At 36.1% G+C, this 20,844-nt stretch overlaps 5 protein-coding genes across 5 annotated transcripts in view; 4 read left to right on the top strand and 1 right to left on the bottom strand.

The window, feature by feature from the left end:
* The window catches only part of CBG15060, a gene marked incomplete at both ends in the record, with an annotated part of 5,057 nt that extends 4,095 nt beyond the window's left edge, over positions 1–962 (top strand). The window contains one exon of the mRNA XM_045235178.1: positions 375–962. Within this exon, the coding sequence (XP_045095606.1) occupies positions 375–962 (588 nt within the window). The remainder of the gene's footprint in view (positions 1–374) is intronic.
* An 823-nt stretch (positions 963–1,785) lies between these two features.
* Positions 1,786–4,780, top strand: Cbr-col-120 (the record flags this gene model as incomplete). The annotated part of the gene is made up of 3 exons (XM_045235179.1): positions 1,786–1,865; positions 1,916–2,000; positions 3,935–4,780. 3 exons carry the CDS (start codon positions 1,786–1,788, stop codon positions 4,778–4,780), a joined length of 1,011 nt encoding a protein of 336 aa, XP_045095607.1.
* On the bottom strand, positions 2,887–3,446 carry CBG15062 (the record flags this gene model as incomplete). The annotated part of the gene is made up of 3 exons (XM_002632817.1): positions 2,887–3,019; positions 3,204–3,301; positions 3,348–3,446. 3 exons carry the CDS (start codon positions 3,444–3,446, stop codon positions 2,887–2,889), a joined length of 330 nt encoding a protein of 109 aa, XP_002632863.1.
* A 905-nt stretch (positions 4,781–5,685) lies between the features above and the next one.
* CBG15064 lies at positions 5,686–7,018 on the top strand (the record flags this gene model as incomplete). Its single annotated transcript, XM_045235180.1, has 3 exons — positions 5,686–5,740; positions 5,797–5,855; positions 6,848–7,018. The coding sequence occupies 3 exons, from the start codon at positions 5,686–5,688 to the stop codon at positions 7,016–7,018; spliced, it is 285 nt and encodes a 94-aa protein (XP_045095608.1).
* Positions 7,019–14,843: 7,825 nt separating this feature from the next.
* On the top strand, positions 14,844–18,461 carry CBG15066 (the record flags this gene model as incomplete). Its single annotated transcript, XM_002632820.1, has 8 exons — positions 14,844–14,965; positions 15,438–15,561; positions 16,361–16,475; positions 16,726–16,869; positions 16,921–17,024; positions 17,563–17,671; positions 17,901–18,000; positions 18,386–18,461. The coding sequence occupies 8 exons, from the start codon at positions 14,844–14,846 to the stop codon at positions 18,459–18,461; spliced, it is 894 nt and encodes a 297-aa protein (XP_002632866.1).
* Between the last annotated feature and the right edge of the window lie 2,383 nt (positions 18,462–20,844).

Genomic DNA, 20,844 nt, shown 5'->3' on the forward strand with positions numbered 1-20,844 from the left:
CCGTATGGTAAAGAGAACATGGGCCTCGTCGAAATCTATCATTTGATATCAAATCCGTCAAAATATTTTGTTNTGAANCCGAGTTATCTGCCCAGCCCGCCCACCTGCCCGGGCCGGCTCGTTTGCAACTATGATGATTTTGCGCACAGTTTTCCTTTGACCGTATTTGTGCAAATGTGCGGAAAAATTAGGCTCCGCCCACTTCAAATTTTTTTCCAAAATTTCGTTTTTCGTCAAGAATTTCTGTTGAAAGCTGATTTTTTTGCAAATTTTTCAATGACTGTAATTAGTATAAAAAATGGAAAATTCTTTTTTTTTTGGCTCACGAGCACAAAAAATAGGATTTCCGCTTCAATTCACATTGAGTCTTAGAGCCTAACCCCTTCCCTCCCTCCCAAAAATCTTCCCATTTCCACGAAAATTTCCAGTTTCAGCCAATGCAATCGGCCACCCCGAGCACCAGCACCATCCCTCCACTCATCATTCCAAAAACCGAGCCTCTCGAAACGACGTCATCGCAACCATCCGCAAAACGTCGTGCAATCGACACCTTCGACGATGCTCACGAGGTGACGAGTCATCCGAATTTCGAGCCAACATTCCAAATTGCTCATAGTCTTCGGAAGCTTTGGAGAGGAACCCCGGGACGGTATCCACGCCCCACCAACGGACCATCGCCCGCGCATTTTGAATTCTATATTGCGAAATACGATGGAGCAGAGGAGCATTTGTATGTGCCGTGTAGAATTGAGCAACGGGATGAGGCTCATATGAGAGAGGCACTTCAACAGTTTGCTGGTGAGCAATGTCATGGAATGCTCCTGTTCAAGGTGTCGTCGAGAATCAGTGTGGTGCTGAATCAGCCAATGCTTATCACATGGGCCAATAATCAATTTTTCCTGCTTGACACGTCGAATCCAAGCAAATGGAAGTTCATGTATGTCGATGATCAGGCCATGTGAGGAGCTTTATGAAGAGAAGAAGAAGAAGAAGAAGCGTCTCATATTGTGTATATAATTTATTTTTAATTTTTTGTGCCTTTTTAAACTGAAATTCCCCAAAAAAATTAGTCAAGTCTAAAATTAGCCTTGAAAATTCTCAATGTTTTAATTTTTTACACTGTTTTTTTGTTGAAATTTTTCCTTCAATCTAGTCATTTAATATTCAAGCCTCACTGAAAAATTAGCCCAGAGTCACAATTTTTCTTCAATTTTACCGAATTTTGCCGAATTTGAAATTTTCAATTTTCTGAAATTTCAGATTTTTCTCGAGTTTTTTGCAGTTTTTTTTCTCGAAAATTTGACTTTTTTAGTCATTTTAATATTCAAATCGCACTGAAAATGTTCAATTTTTTCGATTTTACCAAATTTTGAAAATTTCAATCTCTGAAAATCTGAAAAAAATCTCTGAAATTCTGAAAAAATCCTGAAACACTGAAATGTTTTTTCTGAAATTCTAAAAAAAAATTTTGATTGATGTTATCATCCACATCAGTGTTTTTTGTATTTTTAAACCCCAAAAAACTGGATATTTGCATTGTATTATTTTGTATGCCCTCCCCTTCCTGATCCCCATAAACGGGTTCCTTAACGCAGATGTTCTTTTTTTGCAACTTTTTTCCACTAAATATGTCTAAACCTTTTGATGTAACACTATTGCCAGTTTCAACTACTTTTTTCCATCTATGTATCCTTCCGCAAATGAAACCGTAATAAAGCAGTAAAGTGATAAGAAAGTGTTCCCTATAAATTGGGGGATTTGGCTTGATAATGATTAGAACCCAAAATGGATCTCAAAAAGAAATTAACTGGCGATTCGGAGGAGGATGAGCTGCGGAGAGTGGCTTTTGTCGCCACAGTTGTCAGGTATCGCTTTTTTTTGGGACTTTTGAAATCTAGAATTTTCTTTTTTCTAGCGCTGCTGCTGGAATTATGTGCATCATTTTGATTCCTGGACTGTACACCTATCTTCAATACATTCAGAGTTCGGTGCAGAGTGATGTGAGTTGTTGTGGCCGCCGCGCCCTTTATATCCGGCTTGTGAGGTAACGTTCTTAGAGTGCGCGCGTAGTGTAGTGGTGGAGAGGCTTGTCATTGAAGCTGACGGTTTTTGGTTCGAACCCATCTCTGGTTATTTTCTTTTTGCGGTTTTAGAAAAGTGTTTTAAAGCGTTTCCGGCCAAATACCACCCTCAATTTAGTCTTTCTTCTCTTCACAGACATACGATAATTAATTCTGTGCAGAGTGATGTCCCACATTTCCTGTAATAGAAGTCCACCCATAACGTCAACTTTGAGCTCAATTATCTCGATTCCTGTGAAATATATCAAACATGTACCGATTGATAAAATGAAGGTGATGTTATGATAAATATTTTATCAGTTGGCAAGTTTTCAATATCTCTCATAAGAATCGAGAAAATTGAGCTCAAAGTTGCGGGGCTAGGGGGCTTCCGGTTAGTCGTTATGGTGTCGCCGCCGCGCCCTTTATATCCGACTTTTGTTGTGGAATTTTGCAAGTGTGCGCGTGGTGTAGTGGTGAAGAGGCTCGTCGCTGGAGCTGGTGGTTTTTGGTTCGAACCCGAATGGGAGTTTTCACTCTTCACAGGTGATTCGCGCAGCGTCTATAATAGGTGAAGTATTGTTCGCGGAAAGACGCCATGGGTACATCGGAACATGCCTGCCGCAGGCCATTTACAGACCAATCGCGAACGCGCCACCGCAAACGACCAATATTGGCCCTATCGCGAGCAAATCTCCTACAATTGGCTTGTCGCGAGAGCAATAATTGGCATATATTTTTTCGAATCTGGAAGCTAGCCGCTGCTTAGAAATTATTTATTACACAGAAAAAATAATAAAAAAAGACAAAATAAATTGCTTAAAAGTTATATGTTTAACTTTCGATGTAGTTTTGCTGGCTGGAACGGCGTCGAAGCTTCTCCTTCTGTCAGTTTTTGCCTTTTTCGATGATGGTCCAAGTGGGGGTGGAGAAGACGGTTAAGGTTTTCGGCTAGCAAACTGAAACAATTCATCTAGATTTGAAGCTGCCACTAGCTTCTGTACTGTACCTCAGATAGATTATATCGGCTGGAAATCTTGTTGAACTTCTCGAATTGGACATTCCCGCATTTAATATTTTCTTGACCAACGCCATCTGAAATTAGAATGTTTTTTCTCGAGATTTTGATTCAAATCTACCCACCGTTGATTCTTGCTTCCTCTTTCTTCCTTCCTCTTCCTTCCTCTTTCTTCCTCTTTCTCCGGTTCTTCTTTTCTGGAAACTTGTGATTTTCTGGCTTCCTGTAAAAATTATATTGGAAATTCGGACTTTCTGCTGGCTCCTTACATTTTTGAAGTACGAGTCTCTTCTACCTTCAGAATTATCCGGAATTCTGACTCCTAACTTCCGACTTTTGAATTCCGACAACCTTGCATTCCCGGTCATTGAAAATTTTCCTTTTTCCTCTTTTTCTGAAAACAAAAAGAGAAATTCATTCTTATACAGTATTCTAGTATAATGTTATATGTCGAGTAGTAGTTTCTAGACAAAAAATGCGAAAAAAAAACGGCAAAAAACGAAGTAAAATACCCGAAATAGGGAAAGGAAGTTCGGAAAATAAAAAACAAGAATTTTTTCGCGATTGGTCTATTGTGGACCTTTTATGGGGCCAGTTAGTAAGATACGCATTTTGCTCGCGATTGGTCAATTGTAGAACCACTATTTCCCGGTAGATAAGTAATTGGTCGTTTATAGCCCTATCTCTGTGATTGGTCAATCACGAATCACCTGTGTTTGCTCTTTTTAGAAGCCAAATAGCACACTTTATTTAGCTTTTTTCTTAGTTTTAGACGTAGTGATTCATTTTTTAGCCTTTTCTAGAACTGAAAATAGTGTTTTTTTCCTTTATTTTCAATTAAATGCAATTTTTCTAGGTCGGATTCTGTGTTTATGGAGCTAAAAATCTCGAAAGCATGTATGAATCTACCAAGCCTTCTTCAAGAATCGAAAAACGTCAATCCGGATATGGAGCTCAACCAGCAAGATCATCTGGAAGCCGTCCAGCGCCATCCCCATATGACGACGCCGCCACGTCATCATCATCTTCTCAAGATTCTTGCTGTAGCTGTGGAATCGGGCTAGCCGGCCCACCAGGATTCCCAGGACGTCCAGGACGTGATGGACAAGACGGACCAGCTGGAAGACCAGGACAAGATGGCCGGGATTTGAGTAATGGAGCATCAGATGGTTCAGAATTCGAAATCGATTGCCCAGAAGGACCACCAGGACCCCCAGGAAATCCAGGACCACAAGGAAATGCCGGGAGACCTGGAATGGACGGAGTTCCAGGAAGAAATGGGAGATGTGGACGACCAGGAGAGCAAGGAGAGCGTGGACCAAGTGGAGAGAACGGACGGAATGGAAATCGTGGAAGCGATGGAGTTCCTGGAGAAGTTAGAGAAGTTCCAGCACCAGCAGGACCACCGGGACCACGTGGAACTCCTGGAGCACAAGGACCCACAGGACCAAAGGAAATGATGGGCGGCCTGGAAATAAGGGACCGGCGGGACCACCGGGAGATCAAGGATTCGATGGAGCACCAGGAGGACCGGGAGCCGACGGAGAGCCGGGAGCTCAAGGGGCACTGGGAGCTTCTGGAGGATGCTCACACTGTCCACCACCAAGAACTGCACCAGGATATTAGATTTTGTTGGGAAATTCTTTATTCTTCTGTCTTTTTTGTACATATCGACCTCTCTTTTGAGAATAAATCTTTTTAAATTTGAAAAAATGCCTAAAAACATTGAGAGAGCGTTGAAAACAAAGAGACGCAGACGAGAGAAGCTGCAACGACGCTCCGCGTATCACGCTTGGGCGAGCTGGATTTTCAACGATTTCCAGCATTTTTTCATTGTTTTTGGACGGATTTTTCTCTATTCTTTCAGCATTTTCAGTTAAAAAAGCCTTGAAATCAAATTTTACACTTTTTCGTCCCAAAAAACTTCTGAAAAAATCAGCTATTGCATCATGAAATCGAATTTTGTTAAAAAATGAAATTTTACATGTTTTCTCGGTTTTTGTGCTGTAAAGTTAACAAAAGTACTCAGGATTGGTAATAAAGTGCCAATAAACTGGAAAAAAACCAAAAATTAGAAAAATTACGATTTTTGATTTTTGACGAGAATTTTTTAAAATTAACAGTTTTTTGGGTCAATTTGAATAAAAAGTTCGGTTAATTCAGCTTAAATTTACTGCCAGACCATGAAAAAAACTACGGTGAGGGTCCAGATCCTCTACAAAAACATAATTTTGCCTTCGGTTTGTATTTTTGGAAATTTCGGCATTTTGTCAGCTAAAAATTGATTGGAAAAATCGCTAGTTTTAAAGCTACTAACACTATAAATCTATATTTTTTTCAAAGTACATCGTTCATTGGACTCATGGAAGTTCCTAAAAACGGAAAATTTAGTACCCGCCAATAGTCACGTAGGAGACTGGCGGAGAGATAGAGACAAGAGTGCAAACATCAGCTGAATTGTCATCATTTTTCTTCTAATAGCCATTTTCTTATTTTTCTACTGAAAATATGATCTCAACTATCTCTTTTACCGCTTTAAGTTTGTATTTTTCCCCAAATTTGCAGTTTTTTACTCATTTTAAGAATTTCAGCCTCTCCCCATCAACAATGGTCAACAAGCGCACCGTCACCGAACTCGGCCTCTTCGCCGGTCTCATCGTGTGTAAGCGATGGTTGTTTTTTGACGATTTTCAGAGTTAAAATTTTCAATTTTTTCAGCCATGCACGTCGCCTACTACACCATCCAGAATAATCCGTCGCTCGTCGCACCTCATCAGGTTTGTTGGGAAATTACGCCTAAAATCCCAAGAAAAACCAAGAATTTGCATTTTTAGAAAAGAAAATCGTTAAAAATACTCAGAAATCGGTCAATTTTTTTGCGGTAGAAAGAAGTTTTTTTTTCAGTAGAAAGAAGTTTGCCAAAAAACGCTAAAAACCTCTTTTTCCGCTAAAAATTACCCCGAACATTTGCTGGAAATTGGTCAGAATTGGTTTAAATTCGTTGAATTTCCTTGAAAATTATCCAAAAATTGCGAAAAATCGCTGGAATTCTCTTAAAATTATCATTCTGGTGCATAAAAACCGATTTTTCGGGGTAATTTTGGGCTAATTTTTTAGGTTTTTGACGACTTTCGAGCGATATGGGACAATTTTTGAATTATCGTTTAACCAGTTTTGCGAAAATAACGCTGAAAATCAAGCTTAACATTCGCTTAAACATTCGCTCAAAATTGGTTAAAATTCGTGGGATCCCCTAGAAACTGTAGAAAATTGCTGAAATTCTCCTAAATTTATTCCAAAATCCATATTTTTCCAGAGACAAGAGCTCTTCTACGTTCGATGGCTGAAGGAGAAGATTCCAGCGCTACGACCATACGGAGTGACCGACGAGAAGTCGCCAAAAGCTGACCAATAAATGATTCATATCAGTTTTTTTGTTCCTTTTTTGTATAATTATCCCCCATTTTAGCCATTTTTTCTCTTTTTTCTCCCTCAATTTTCCATGAAAAAGTAGTAGATAAACCTGACCTCTCTCTTCCTCTCCGAGACGTTTTCTTTTGTAAAATTCGAAAGTTGTGACCCAAACCGGTTTGAGGGGATTTCAATAACAGTTTGGCGGCTAATCGGCCGCAAGGAAAGGGCATCCTTCAATTCATCCCGAAAAAGACGACGATTTGGGGATCGAGGAGAAAAGGGAAAAAAGACAGACGAAGCAAAAGCGTAATGCCAATCGGACGGACTGACTGATGATTCGGAAGAAGAAGACAAGTTTTGGAGAAGGGATAAGATGAGAAAACGACGGACGAAGAAGAAGAAGAAGCAGAAGATCCTTCTCTTTTCTTCGATTTTCGAAAGAAAGTTTGTAAAACTTTTCCCTTTTTGTTTCATCTCCGAAATTTTCGTTTTCTGGATTTTTGAACATTTATTGATTTTAAGCTGAAAATTCGCTTATTTTTTGGCTTATTTTAAATTTTAGGGCCTATTTTGAGCTTGTTTTACGTATTTTAGGTCAATTTTAGCCTATTTTAAACTTATTGTTGCATAATTTAGGCTAATTTTAGCATATTTCAAGCTAATTTTAGCCTATTTCAGGCATATTTTAAAATATTCCAAGCTTATTTTTCAGCATGTTTTAGCAGCTTATTTCAGCCTACTTTAGCCTATTTTATGGTTATTTTACATATTTCAGCATAATGTAGACTTGTTTTACGTATTTTAGGCTTGTTTTAGCATATTTCAGGGTTTTCAGGCTTACTTTATTCGTTTTAGCATATTTCAGGCTCACTTTAGTCTATTTTAGCTTTTTTAGGCTTATTTTAGCATTTTAGGGATTACTTGAGCCTATTTCAGAGTTATTTTACTTATTTGAGGCTTATTCACGACATAATAAGTTAGAAAAACACCTTTAAACGAAGGTCTCACAACGAACACTACCGTAACCTGAGAAATATTTTTTTCCGGTTTTATCGATTTTCTGCCCATTTCAGAACCACAGAAAACATTCATTTTGCGACTGAAAAAATTCGGGCCGGAAACAAAAAAAAATCGAAAAAAATTGTTTTTTTTTCAAAAATTTCAAAAAATCGGTTCGGTGGAAAAAAGGTTTAACAACGACAACTACAGTAACCTAAAGAGTAGTTTTATTTTCCGATTTATTCTCTTTTCTTCATTTTTTGGCTATTTTCCGGTCATTTCTCACTATAAAACGGATTTGCGCTACTAAAAATCGAGAAAAAACCGGAGAGATTACATTATTAGGTTACGGTAGTTTTCGGTGTGGGTCCCAAGTTTTTCCCAAAAAAAACCTAACATTTTTTTTCAAATTTTGCACTTTTCTCTCCTCATAAATCTAGACACTTTTGTCTGTACAACGACGCCGCCGTCTGATGACGTCGGCAGATAAGAGAATTAACGGGTTCGTCGCAGCTGTTTGCCACAGGTTGTATTAATGATTGGAATCTGAACGGCGATATTTTTTTGAAAAATTATGTTAAATTGTTGAATTGAAGTCAGGTATACTGTAGTTTATATCAATCGCTACTCAATGGAGGCTCGAACCGAAAACTACCGTAACCTGAAATATGTGTTATTGTTCTGTTACAAAAAAAATCGGAGCCAAAGATCCCATAATAAAACTATCGTAACCTGAAAAATGTTTATTTTCTGCATTGTCTTTTCTCGATTTTCGTGAATTTTTAGTCAGCTTGTTCACTACCCACCATATTTGTAACGGGCCGGGCCGGACCGGGCCGGGCCGGGCTTTTTCCGGAATTTCGGAGGCCCGGCGGGCCCGTCATTTCACTAGTTTCGAAATTTTCAAAAAACACATAAGGGGGGACCCTTTTTTTTTTGAGTTTTTCGATCTTTTTTGATCAGACAGACAAACAATCCGAAATACGAAAAAAAATGGAAAAAATTATATTGAGAGCTCAAAATTTGGCTCAAAAATACAGAATTTTTGACACCGGGCCTTGAAAATTTCCTCAGGCCCGGCCCGGCCCGGGCTTTGGCGGGCCGGCCCAGAATTTTACAAGTATGCTACACACAATTTTTTATTTTCCGACTTTTCTGGAGGAAAAATAGTGAAAAACGATAACAGTAGGACATTAGGGACACAGCCATAAGCCCTTCCATGGATCCCATTTTTTGTACTAGATTAATATGTATAAAATTCAACAAACGGAATGCTAAATCAAACTCAAACTTTGCGACTGACCTGAAACAGTAAAATTGCTATATTCATCTTCCAAAAAAAATCACTGATCTGGTAGAATCGCCGATTCGAAGCCCTATAGTATCACTTCTCGAACAAACAAGTTTCCTCCAAAAAAAAGGATAGAAGAGTACTTCAACCCCAAAAAACCGGAATAGTAGAAATGAAAAAATTTTAGTGTTTCAAGAAGTGAGTATAGTTAGTCACTGCTTTAGTTTAGACTGAAAATCATTGGATTGTATCGTGCGTGCATGAAAACTTCCATCGTTTTTGACCTGTGAACTCAATTATCTCAGCTTCTGTGAGAGATATGAAAAATGTGCGAACTTTGAAAACTTTAAAAATGTTAGTGATATTATTATAAACATTTCACCAGCTGACTTTTTTTGTATATCTTATAGGAACCGAGACAATTGAGCCCAAAAAGGGTGGTTAGCGCATTTACAGTAAGAAGTATTCACGGTATATCCCGATCTAATTTGAACGAATTTCAATTACTAACTTGAAACAACTTCTGTAAGCGATGTTCATGCTCTTTGTCAATACGAAAAAGAATTCCATTGCTCATCAAAAAAGTTTAAAAAAACATTACTGCTTCATTATTATCAGAACACAAGTATTTATTAGGTAGAGCAATGTCGCGAAAGGATCCAGTTCCAATCGAATCCGAAAATTGTACTGTTTCTCAAACTCTTTTTAGTAACAACTTCGAGAATTCATTACTCGAAGTTGTTACTCTGAGTAAGTTTAAAGGGGGACTCCGGTCAATTTTTTTATTGCATCAAAATGTGTTAAAATTTATCTATTTTCAGAATATTATTGCGAAAAAATTCGAGAAAAATCCGAAATTCCCAAAAAACGCCGTTGAAAAGGAAAAAAATTCAAAAAAATGTGCCGCCGAGGGACGAGGATTTTCAGTGAGAAACCTAGGCCACGGCAGCGGGAGCCTTTCCTATGCGGCAAATTTTCCGGATTTTTCTCGCTTTTATCTCCAACAGGTGAAAAACGTTAAAAAACACTGTCGGCCACTTGAAAATAATGCTCTCAGGCGCCGTAGCCTAGGTTTCTCACTGCGCGGGAATTCAAATCCTCGTCCCTCGGCGGCACCTTTTTTGAATTTTTTTCATTTTCAACGGCGTTTTTCGAGGATTTCGGATTTCTTTTAAATTTTTTGCAATAATATTAGGAAAATAGATAACTTTTAACACATTTTAATGCAATAAAAATTTTTGGTCGGAGTCCCCCTTTAAAATGTTTTCAGCACTTGCTAGAGTATACTTTTATTTGTATCGATTATCACATAAATCTCTTCGATCAGTTTTTTATATGAAATCTCATGAAAAACTTTACTAATTTTCAGTTTGAATACATTCTCTGTTTTTCAGGCCCCTGACAAATTGAAAGAGAAAATTCAGGCTTCATATATTTTGTTATCTCCCAGAATTTCTATACAATTTGTCAAAAAAGCTTACAATTAATTGTGTGTTGTTTGAAAAAGCGGGAAAGATAATTTTTGGAGTTTTCAGGAACTAGGGTATATGTACAAGAACAAACATTTTTCTATATGGTCAGAAAACAAAGTTCAAGCAGAGTAGTCGGATAGTCAGATGGATTCCTAATTTGACATTAGTTTCGGTTTGATCTGCATAACACATTTCGAAACTACTTTAGTCTTACTTAAAAGTGATGGAACAGAAGTATTTTCGATGTCTTATTCAGATTGAGAGAATGTGGTACTCTGTCATAGGCATGCGCCTCCAACATTTGGCTCTCAATTTTTGAAAATATTCAAACTTTTTTCCAACGCTTCTGGAAAAAAAACAAGGATTCTCTAATGATTTTCAGTTCTCTAAAGTATAATTACAATAAATTTGAAAAGAACATAGACGATATACGATTAGGAAATTATGATTAAACAAGAACCGAAAACTTTCACAATTCTTGCAACTTTCTGTTTCAAACAATTAACATATATGCTAAACCACAAATGCTCTAATAGGAAGCCATATTCTTACAATTTGAGCGCAGTTATCTCAATTTCTGTAAGCGATTTCAAAAATCTGTAAACTAAAAAAGCGTTCATGATATTATGATAAACAATTTATCAGTTGACAAATTTTTGATATCTCTTACAGTAATTTTGATAATTGAGCTTAAAGTGCAAGTATAGGTTGGCATATAGTTCAATTTTCAGCATTTTCCTTTAAACTTTCGATGTGTAATTAGAAAGCTTCAGAAAATTTTTTTTTTCAAAACTTCCATAATTCGTTTAACTTTCATAGTTTGTTCAGTATGCAACAAATAAATCTGATTTTTAAATTTCGGCCCGATCGATTCATCGAGTAATTTCATTTGATCTATCGAATATTCAAAAAAGATCAGATAACTGGTATCAGCTCAAAGAAAAACGTTGAATTCTAACAAGAAGTTTGATTGTTACCGCAAAACCTGTATGACCCTAAAATGCCAACTTCAACTCTATTTATCTCATTTCCTGTAAGATATTTCAGCAGTGGTGAACTGTTTTTGATTTTATGATAAGCATCATTTCCGTGGACAACTTTTTGATACCTCTGACAGGAACCAAGAAAAATTGGGTCAAAGTTGACGGCCAGTATTTTGAGATTTTTTTCCTATTTACAAAAATAATGCAGTTTCACACGGTGGTCATAGCTCTAACATTTTTATCATTCCTAATTCTCCTCGTCTTACCGCCGCAATATAAATTTCTAATCCTCCACACACAAGCATAACACAAAAAAGGCCAGATGTTTTGTGGCTGTTTCCTTTCACACCATAAAAACGTCTTGAAGCTTCTCTTTCTTCTTCTACAGAATGCCAATCCCTCAACTTCATCATCCCACACAAATCCACAGTCGAAATCCAGTTCCTTCGTTTTCCCATTCAATCAACCCCCTCCCGTTTCTCATTCCACTCTTCTCAGAGAGTTTCAATTCTCTCATCTCTGCGTCTCTCTCTCTCTCTCTCTCTCTCTCTCAGCCTCATCTCATCCTCTTTTTGATACAATTGATGGAGTGTGAAGTTAGAATGGAAAAAAGATAAGAAGATCCAGAATCTGTCTGTCCATGGATTGACCTATTCTTATTCTCACTTTTTGTCCTTTTTTGTACTTTTTCACGGTTTCATACTTATTTCTTGTTGATAATCTCATTATTTGTTAATTGGCACTTCAGCTTCGTTTGTTTGCCTAAAGTTCAAATGAAAGTAGGGTTATCTCACTTTGACACAAGTTATCTGGGTTACTGCGAATGATATCAAAAAGTGATAAACTGATAAAAAGTTGTTGAAGTTATGAGGAATATTTTGTTAGCTGACATTTTTTATATCTTTGTAAGGAACCAGATTGAATGTGTTAAAGTTGGTATTGTGATATTTTATCAAAATCTTCTCTTTTATCTCAAAATTTGATTTTTTACTGCTTCATGTATTCTATTGAAAACATTGAAAGTTTTTTTTAAACGATGATATAATAGTCACATGAAACATGAACATACCGTATTTCCTCTAATTGAAGCCCATGGGCTTCTATTTTTCAACCTCCTTTTTAGGAAATTACCAAAAACTGAAATTACCAGAAATTTTTTGAAATAGAAAGAAAATGCCTACAATTACCGAACACACGAACGGAACTGTTCAAACTGCACCACTAACCGAACTGCATGAACTTTTGTTAGAGGATGCGCTTCTATATTTTTAAGCACGTCAGAGGGTGGGCTTCTATTAGAAGTGGGCTTCAAATAGAGGTGGGCTTCTATTAGAGGAAATACGGTACTTGTCATCCTTTTGAAAAATGAATTTTTACAAAAATTATCAGTTTCAGTTTTCCCTATTTTCTTTATCATGCGTTCTCAATAGACTGTGGTATGTACAGTGTAGAAAAAAAACAAACCTCTAACTTTGAATTGCTGCAATTACCGTATTTCCTCTAATAGAAGCCCAACCAAACCGTCAACTTTGAGTCCATATATCTCATCTCCTGTAAGAGATATCAAAAAGTGATCAACAGACAAAATATTCATCGTAATATTACCAATATTTTATCAGTTGACTAAATTTTGATATCTTTCACGGAAATCGAGATTATTGAGCTAAAAGTTGACAGTTAGTGTGGGCGGTTATTAAAGAAAATACGCTAGCCCATTAAATTACTTATCATGTTGGTAATAAAAGCCAAAAATAAGATAGATGCCCCGGAACTTGAAAAAGCTTAAGGAAAACTACAACGAACTTCGATTTTCGCAACTCTTGTGATTTTATGTTTAATCAGCTCATTTTCAAACTGAAAAAAACTTGCAACTATTGGCTTCGTCTATTTTTAAGATTTAAAAAGTTTTCTTTATTTTCATGTGGATCTGCATACTTTTCTAGACAAGATAAAGCAATGAGAAATTCGCTGTACCTCTTCAATCTTTGATATCAAGCTGAAAACAACTTTTTTTTTTGAGAAGTTAGAAAAATAAATTTCAATGTTCTGTTGCAGAACTTCTACAAAACAAGACAACTTTTTTGGGTTTCATTATTTGATGTACTGTAGTGATTCCTTTTCAAATTAAAAGAAATTCCGCTCAGCTCAGTAGTATTTCGAATTTCCGATTTTTTTCCCCCACACATGATGAATTTCCTCATCTATTTCCTCTCCCAAAAAGTGATAGACCCAGTTGATCAAGCTGTTTATTATACACAGATCAGAACTGGATTCCTCACTGCTTCTTCTCATCATAAAATGTATACGTTTTCCTCCACACGTCATCAACTACCCAGCATTTTTCGTTTCTCTACAGAAAAATGAGTATACCATTTTTTGTGGATCTTCCCTTCGATTTCTCTTATTTATTCTGCCAAGTTTCTAGTTTTATGCTTTGATTTCAATCTTCTAAGATGTTCCTTTTTTTAACACGGCGAAGAAATTGAATAAGAGAATGACGGAATAGATTTTATCGGGAGAGAAGGAAAACTTTCACATATCGTTTTTGGTTTTTTATTTTCAATGTTTCTGTTATGTCCCTAACTTTGCTAGAGTTAAGACTGTTTAGATTACAATTATTTATTGTAACTACTTTTACTACACTAGAAAACGGGGCGGCAAACGGGGAAAATACTTCTAGGAGAACTAACGTAACTCCTAGTACGGGGCTGGGGTAAAACTGACTTGGGAACAATCATCATAAAGAACGGGGAGAGAGCGAGAGAGGTTCGAGAAAACAGAGATAATAATATACGCGTTAAGCGCGTAGGTCAAAACCAAAACTTTGTGTTACCACACAACAGTTTCATTTTTCTCATATGTGTTAATTGAAAATTGCTGAAAACGATTTACGAAATAGGTGTGCAAAACCAGCAAAAATATATTATGGAGCTAGATGGATGCAAAAGACATACAACAGACAAAATTAACGTAAACGGTCTACTACAGTCAACTTTGAGCCAATGTATCTCGTTTCCTTTTACTATTAGAGATATGAAAAAGGGGTCTGATAAAATGGACCCATAATAATAAATAGATTTTATCAGAAAACAGCTTGCTGACTTTTACAGAAATCGAGAAAATCGAGCTCAAAGTTTACATATAGGTTGAGAGGGGGGGGGGGGTCGTTCTATAAGAGTGTTTAGTTAGATAACTTTAGCCGAATCAATTGAAGATTTCGTTTTTATACTTTTTTCTCAGGAATTGGAGAAATATCTTTTCATAATATCGACTTATTTCACTATCAGTTAGCAATCAGATTATTTTTGAAATTGAATCTTTAAAAAAAAAATTTTTCACAGTTTCCGAAACTTGATGAGACACTATGTTCAATATATTCCAACTTACTTCTTTCTTTTTCTTGAAACTAAATAATTAAAAAAAGATTCATTCTCCACCATAATTCTGACTGTTAGAAGTAAATTTATCATATTCTGAAATTCCGAGAAGTCCATTCTTCCCAAAACTCTTTTTTTCTGTTGCTAAACTTCCATGTTACCTAACTTCCATACTTCTTTCCGTTCGTTTCTTTTGCAGTCGAATTGAAAGTTTCCAGAATCTTCTAGGATGTCTTCTCCGACATCATCCGTCGAGAAGGGTATCCGTCGGCGGTTACCACCGCCACTTAACCGAATGGGATTGTTCGAGCCATACATTAAAGATGGGAAGAAGATTACAGAGATCGTGAGGTGAGCAATTTTTGTTGAATTTCGGAGGAATTCACTGTTTCGGATAAATAGTTTCAGATGTTAATGGAATAATTTTTCATTTTCAGTGTTCTTGGCATTTTCTATTTTATCGGGTAGGACGAGTTTATTACGACAGTTCAAGAAAATAATTTTTGTCATGCTTTCAAACCTTCAAACAAAAAAAGTCCTAAAAATTTACCTAATAATAACAAAAACAGCCTCCATCAAAATCAAAATTTCTCTTTTTCAACAATCCCATCACTAGGAAATTCCTGCGGTCATACCAATGAACAATTCGTACCAAGATGAATGTTAATATTGTGGGAATGAAAATAATGTCACCTGCGTCTTTGCGGACTCCCTATTAGTGTGTCAAGTTGTCAGTCCGCAAACACGAGGTGACTAGTTTCATAGCTTCGACAATATATACCTCGAAAGAATCATAACTTATACATATTCCCAAATTTTTCAGACTGAACCCGGTGGAAGTTTTCCTTGCTGGATTCATTCCACCAATGTTTGGATCAGTATCAGCCATTGCAATCGCATTGATTTTTCATAATGATGAGATCAGTAATTATAATTGGCAGTGTGGGGTGAGTTTTGTGTGCATTTTACCGTAATGGGGGTTTGCGGAAATTGCAGTAGTTTCCATCAAAATGAAAAGATCGTAAATGCTCAAATAGAGTCTTTCCACTTTGAGCTCGATTTTCCAAATTTTTTGAAGAGACATCAAAAATCTGTGAACTGATAAAATGCTTGTCATAATATCACCAATATTTCATTAGTGGACAGAGGTTCGATATTTTTTATAGGAACTGAGATAATCGAGTTGTGCAAGTACCATGTGTATACTGATCTTCGAAAAAATAATATTGAAAATATCGGTTCGATGAAACAGGAAACATTGAATTTGTATTTATTGTTAATTTCAAAGATTCTAAAAGCATTCTAATATGTTTTTCACTTCCAATCTTTTTGTATAATATCAATCAGAAATCAAGCAATCGCTCATTTTTTTTTTACTTTAATAAGAACTTTTTTGGTTTCTATTTTGTAAATTTGTGATTTTTTTTGGAGCCAATTACTCATACACATATTTTTCAAACTGCAAAACCTCAACCAGAAAAAAGAAATTGAAAGGTTTCATATTAAGGAGAATTAGAATGTATTTTCATACATACGATTTACCGTGGATTTTGAGTCAATTTATCTCGGTTCCTGTCAAGATATCAAAATGTTATCAACTGACAAAGTATTTTTGATATCATGGAGCACATTTTATCAGTTAGTAACATTTTGATATCTTTTCCAGGTCCTGAGATAAATTTAGTCATGAAAGAGATGAGGGGAGACAGTGTCATCACTTATAGGTGATTACGTTTCTTGTTTCAGCGCGCCCGCCTTCCATCCCTCTCCAGAATCATCAATCTTCCAGTCGAAAGAACATTCTGGCAACTGTTTCTCCTCTTCCATGTACCTATTCGAGTGGTAGAACTCATTACTGGCTGTGAGTTTTTTTTATCTGTTTCATTTGTGTTACACTGAATGTTGCGAAATTTTCTATAATTTGATTTTGATTTGAATGTAAATTTACTTCAGGAGAACTATTCGTTTACCGTCATAAGTATAACTCTACACTTATCCCTTTATTTTCTGTTTCATAAGTTTATGATATTGCGTATTGAAAATATTTTAAAAATTAGTTCAATTTGGTCACACCCTAATAGTTTTTTCTTCGAACTTAACCCCGTTTCCAGTTTCGCGATACAAACGAATGCGAAATGTGAACTACAAACGCGTTTGGCTGTATGAGCTCAGCAGATATCTGTACTTTGTTGTGGGATTGATGGAACTCATTTTCTTATCAGGATTATCAATTATTGGAGAGCGAGAGAATATTCGTAAGTTCCGTGAATCAATACAGCCACACTACATAAATATTCTTTTTCCAGAAGTCCACGTCATCTTCTTCTACGTTTTTGGAATCTGTGGAATCGTGCACATGATATCCAACATCTTCTGTCATGCACACTCACTGTATTATTTGAATCCTTATGTGAGTTGAATACTGACTTTTTCAAAAACAGAGCATTTTATTTCATGGGGTTACATTCATTTCCTGTAAAACCTCTAATATAATGACCCCCAGAACTTTGAGCCAACTTATCTTGGTTCCTGTGAAAGATATAAAAGAGTGGTAAACTTACCCAAAGTTTTTTTCGTGATTAATTTTTGATAAATTCTACAGTAACCAAGATAAAATGCATGGTTTCGTCTCATGTGATTTTTACTGAAAAAAAATGTAGTTAGAAATACATTTCGGTCTGAATCGAAAGCTTTATCAATGGTCTCACTACTCAATGGAGGCATGTATCCAAAAGCGCGCCAAAAGTTGCAAAAAAGAGCATTCCAAAAAAAAAAAACAGTTACAAGAATTACATTTTCTTAAACTCTTCAAATTTTAATAGTTAATCAAAAAAATGTTCGGAGAGCTGTGAAATTGTAATATTGAAACTTAAAATGTTCCATACATCTTTCCGAAATTTCAATTAATAATAATCAAAACTACGATTATCTTCATAATTTTTTTTCAGGGTCGTCTATCATACTATCTGAAAATCGTGTTCACATCTCTCTATGTTCTATCGACTCCAATTCTCGTTGCTTCTTTCCTACTCTACTGGAGGAAATGTATCACTTGGGGTAAGTGAAAAATATTACTGTTTCAAACAGTTTTCTTTGGTAATGGATTGGCAGATAGATTGATGGGAAACCTGTCTTTGCGAAATCTAGAAAAAAAACTTTCGGTTCAAAAATTTTCTTTTTTAATAGTATATTAATTTTCAACGTTATCGAGCAGGAAAACACTGACACAACTAAAACATAGATTATGAAACACAAATTACTAGAAATTAAACAATTCATTTTTCAGCATACGACGTATTCGCTCTTTGCGAATACAGTGGAGTGTTCCTGAATATTTGTTTCCATGGATGTGCATTTTTCGATATTCGATATAAGGTTACGTTTAGGTGAGTATCATTGAAAAGGGTCTTTTAAAAATGTGCAGTTTGTCGTCAACGTGTTTGCGGAAGGTTCAGTATACCGTGTTTCCTATCATAGGAGCCTTTACTTGAACTGTGACTTCAATTATCATGGTTTCTGTAAGAGATATCGAAAATTTGTCAACTGATAAAATGTTTGTCGTAATATTTCCAACATTTGTGTAGTTTATAAACGTTTGATATCACTTAAACAACGCGAGATAATTGAGCAGAAAGTCTATTGGAGACAAATCGGTTCATAGTTATGTTCTCACAGTTTTGAAGTGTTTTTGCATATCGTAAAAAAAACTTGAAATCTGACATTCTAGCTTATTTCTCAGTATTTCGAAAAAATTAAAAATATTAATTTCAGCGTTCGAAAAATCGAAGACGTCGTCCAAAACGAGCCAACCAAACAACAAATCGAAGCGATTCCAGAAAAACATTAGATTGTTTTTAAATCCATTTATCGTCTCTAAAATTTCCAAAAACGGACCAATGCCAAGATTCTAAGAAACTATTTTTTTTTTGAATTATGAAAAAAGAAGAACGTGCGAGTGCAATTTTTCCAGTCTTTCCTCATTCTCCCCCGATTTGATTACTTATTTTCATACTTCTATTTGTACATTTATGGATTTTTCTTTTATTTATTTGTTTTGTTGTCCTCGTATTTCTATTTTGAATTTTAAAAATTAAATAAAAATTAGGAAATTAAGAATTCTGAGAATTGTCAGAACCAATTGGTTTAAATCGAATTAAAATTAAAAAAAAAATCACCAAAGCTCCTATCAATTATGGTAATCCTAAAAATAGGAAAAAGAATTTAATGTTTCTTTTTTCGAAAAGTTCCCAAATTTCCAAGTATATATTTTCTTTGGATGCTTATTCAAGTCCGCATCGGTCCCTTTTGATTAGAATCGTTGTTTTTATAGTCGGATCCCTAAAAGAATCCTCTCGAAAAATCAGAGATGAGGGGAGACAGTCTCATCCTTCCTGTAAAGACCGGAATTAATGAAAACTCCGGGGCCGAACCCCTTTCATCAATTGGCCAAAGAGCAAAATAACCGACAAGTATAAATGTGAAAAAAGCAGCCGACACTTCACGGGTTTCGCGCTCCACCATACTATACATGCAAAATGGGCGGGGCTTGGCGAATTTAGGAATTTTCGGTGGCAGAATAAGTTTTTCGCAGAATTTTGAAAATTAAGGATGCAAGTTTCATATAGAATATGGCGATATCCCAGTATTGGAAATCAGAAAATAAATTATTTTTAGGTTACGGTAGTTTACGATGTACGAACTTTGCCACGGCTACCACGGATTTCTTCTCAACAGCTCCAATTTTTGTTATGATTGCAACCTCTCACACTTTTTTCATGAGAAATTTGCATCCTTACACTTTCAAAATTTAGCAAAAAAATACAGATATACCGGATACTTCAAAACTCCTTTAGCCCCGCCCATTTTGCATGTAAAGTATAGTAGAGAGCGGAACCCGTGAAGTGTCGGCTGCTTTTTTCACATTTATACTTGCCGGTTATTATGTCTTTGGCCAATAGATGAAAGGGGTTCGGCCCTCAGGATTTCTCAATTCCGGCCTTCATCACCAGAGCCAGAGTTTCCTTCCCCTCATCTCTAATTTTTCGAGAGGGTTCTCTTGAGAATCCGACAATAGAAGCAGAGATTTGATCAAAGCGATAACTCCTGTGTTTTTCAAAAAGCTTTCAGAATTTCTGATTGTTTGACAGTGGTTGGTTGACATTCTTGTTAACCAACTGCAAAAAGCTGTATATGCACTTTTTCCAAAAACACTGAACATTCTCGTCTGAAAGTTTCCAACTCTAAAAAATTTTATTGCTCTGTTATTTCCCTTTCTAAATCCACTGTCGAAAAAATGAAAACGTTTTCAATCTTATGATTTTAAAAATTCGAGTTTCAAAAGTATTATTTTTCTGGATTGAAAAAAAAAGGAGAACAGTTTCGTTCAAAACCGTTTCTTTTCTATTGTCGGATCCACAAATGAATCCTCTCGAAAAATAAAAGATGAGGGGAGACTGAGTAGCATATTAGTGAAAACGGAATTAGTGAATACTCCGGGGGCCGAACCCCTTTCATCTATTGGCCAAAGAATAAAACAAACTCCCAGTATAAATGTGAAAAAAGCAGCCGACACTTCACGGGTTCCGCGCACCACCATTCTTAACATGCAAAATGGGCGGGGCTTAGCAAATTGTCACAGTTTCGGTGGGTCTGTAAGTTTTTCGTTGAACTTTGGAAAGTTTTGGATACAAGTTTTGCTATAAAATATGAAAAAATCACCATTGTAAAGCAGATGTAGAATTCAGAAAAATACAGTATTCTTAGGTTACGGTAGTCTACAATGTACGACCTTTGCCACGGCCACCAGGGGTTTCTTTTCAACAGCTCCAATTTTTGTTACCAGTCGATTTCCGCCGCCTGTCGGCGGCTAAAATCTCCTGGCTTCACTGAAAACGTTTGAATCTCCGAATCGGAGAGAATCAGAAGACGAAGTTTTAGTTGATTGTGTTGTCAACTTTCATAAACTGGAGTGACAGTCTGCTTATGCGCCTTCGGGGCTAAACCTTCTGGCTCCCGCTTACAACAGCCTTAACCGATTGAGTTTGGGCTTGAACAGATAAATCAGAAATGTAGATAAGAAATGTGTCTTAGTTGATACACGAACTATTCAAAATTTTTTTTAATTTTTAGAACTAATAATTTTCCTGAATTCCCGAATATCTTGAAATTTGACAACCAATAATTTTTTCAAAAGTTTCGAAATTCAGGAGTCCTGAATTTTCGGAACTGCG

This window comes from Caenorhabditis briggsae, assembly GCF_000004555.2.
Source record: "Caenorhabditis briggsae complete genome, chrIV, whole genome shotgun sequence".
In the NCBI taxonomy this organism is placed as follows: domain Eukaryota; kingdom Metazoa; phylum Nematoda; class Chromadorea; order Rhabditida; family Rhabditidae; genus Caenorhabditis; species Caenorhabditis briggsae.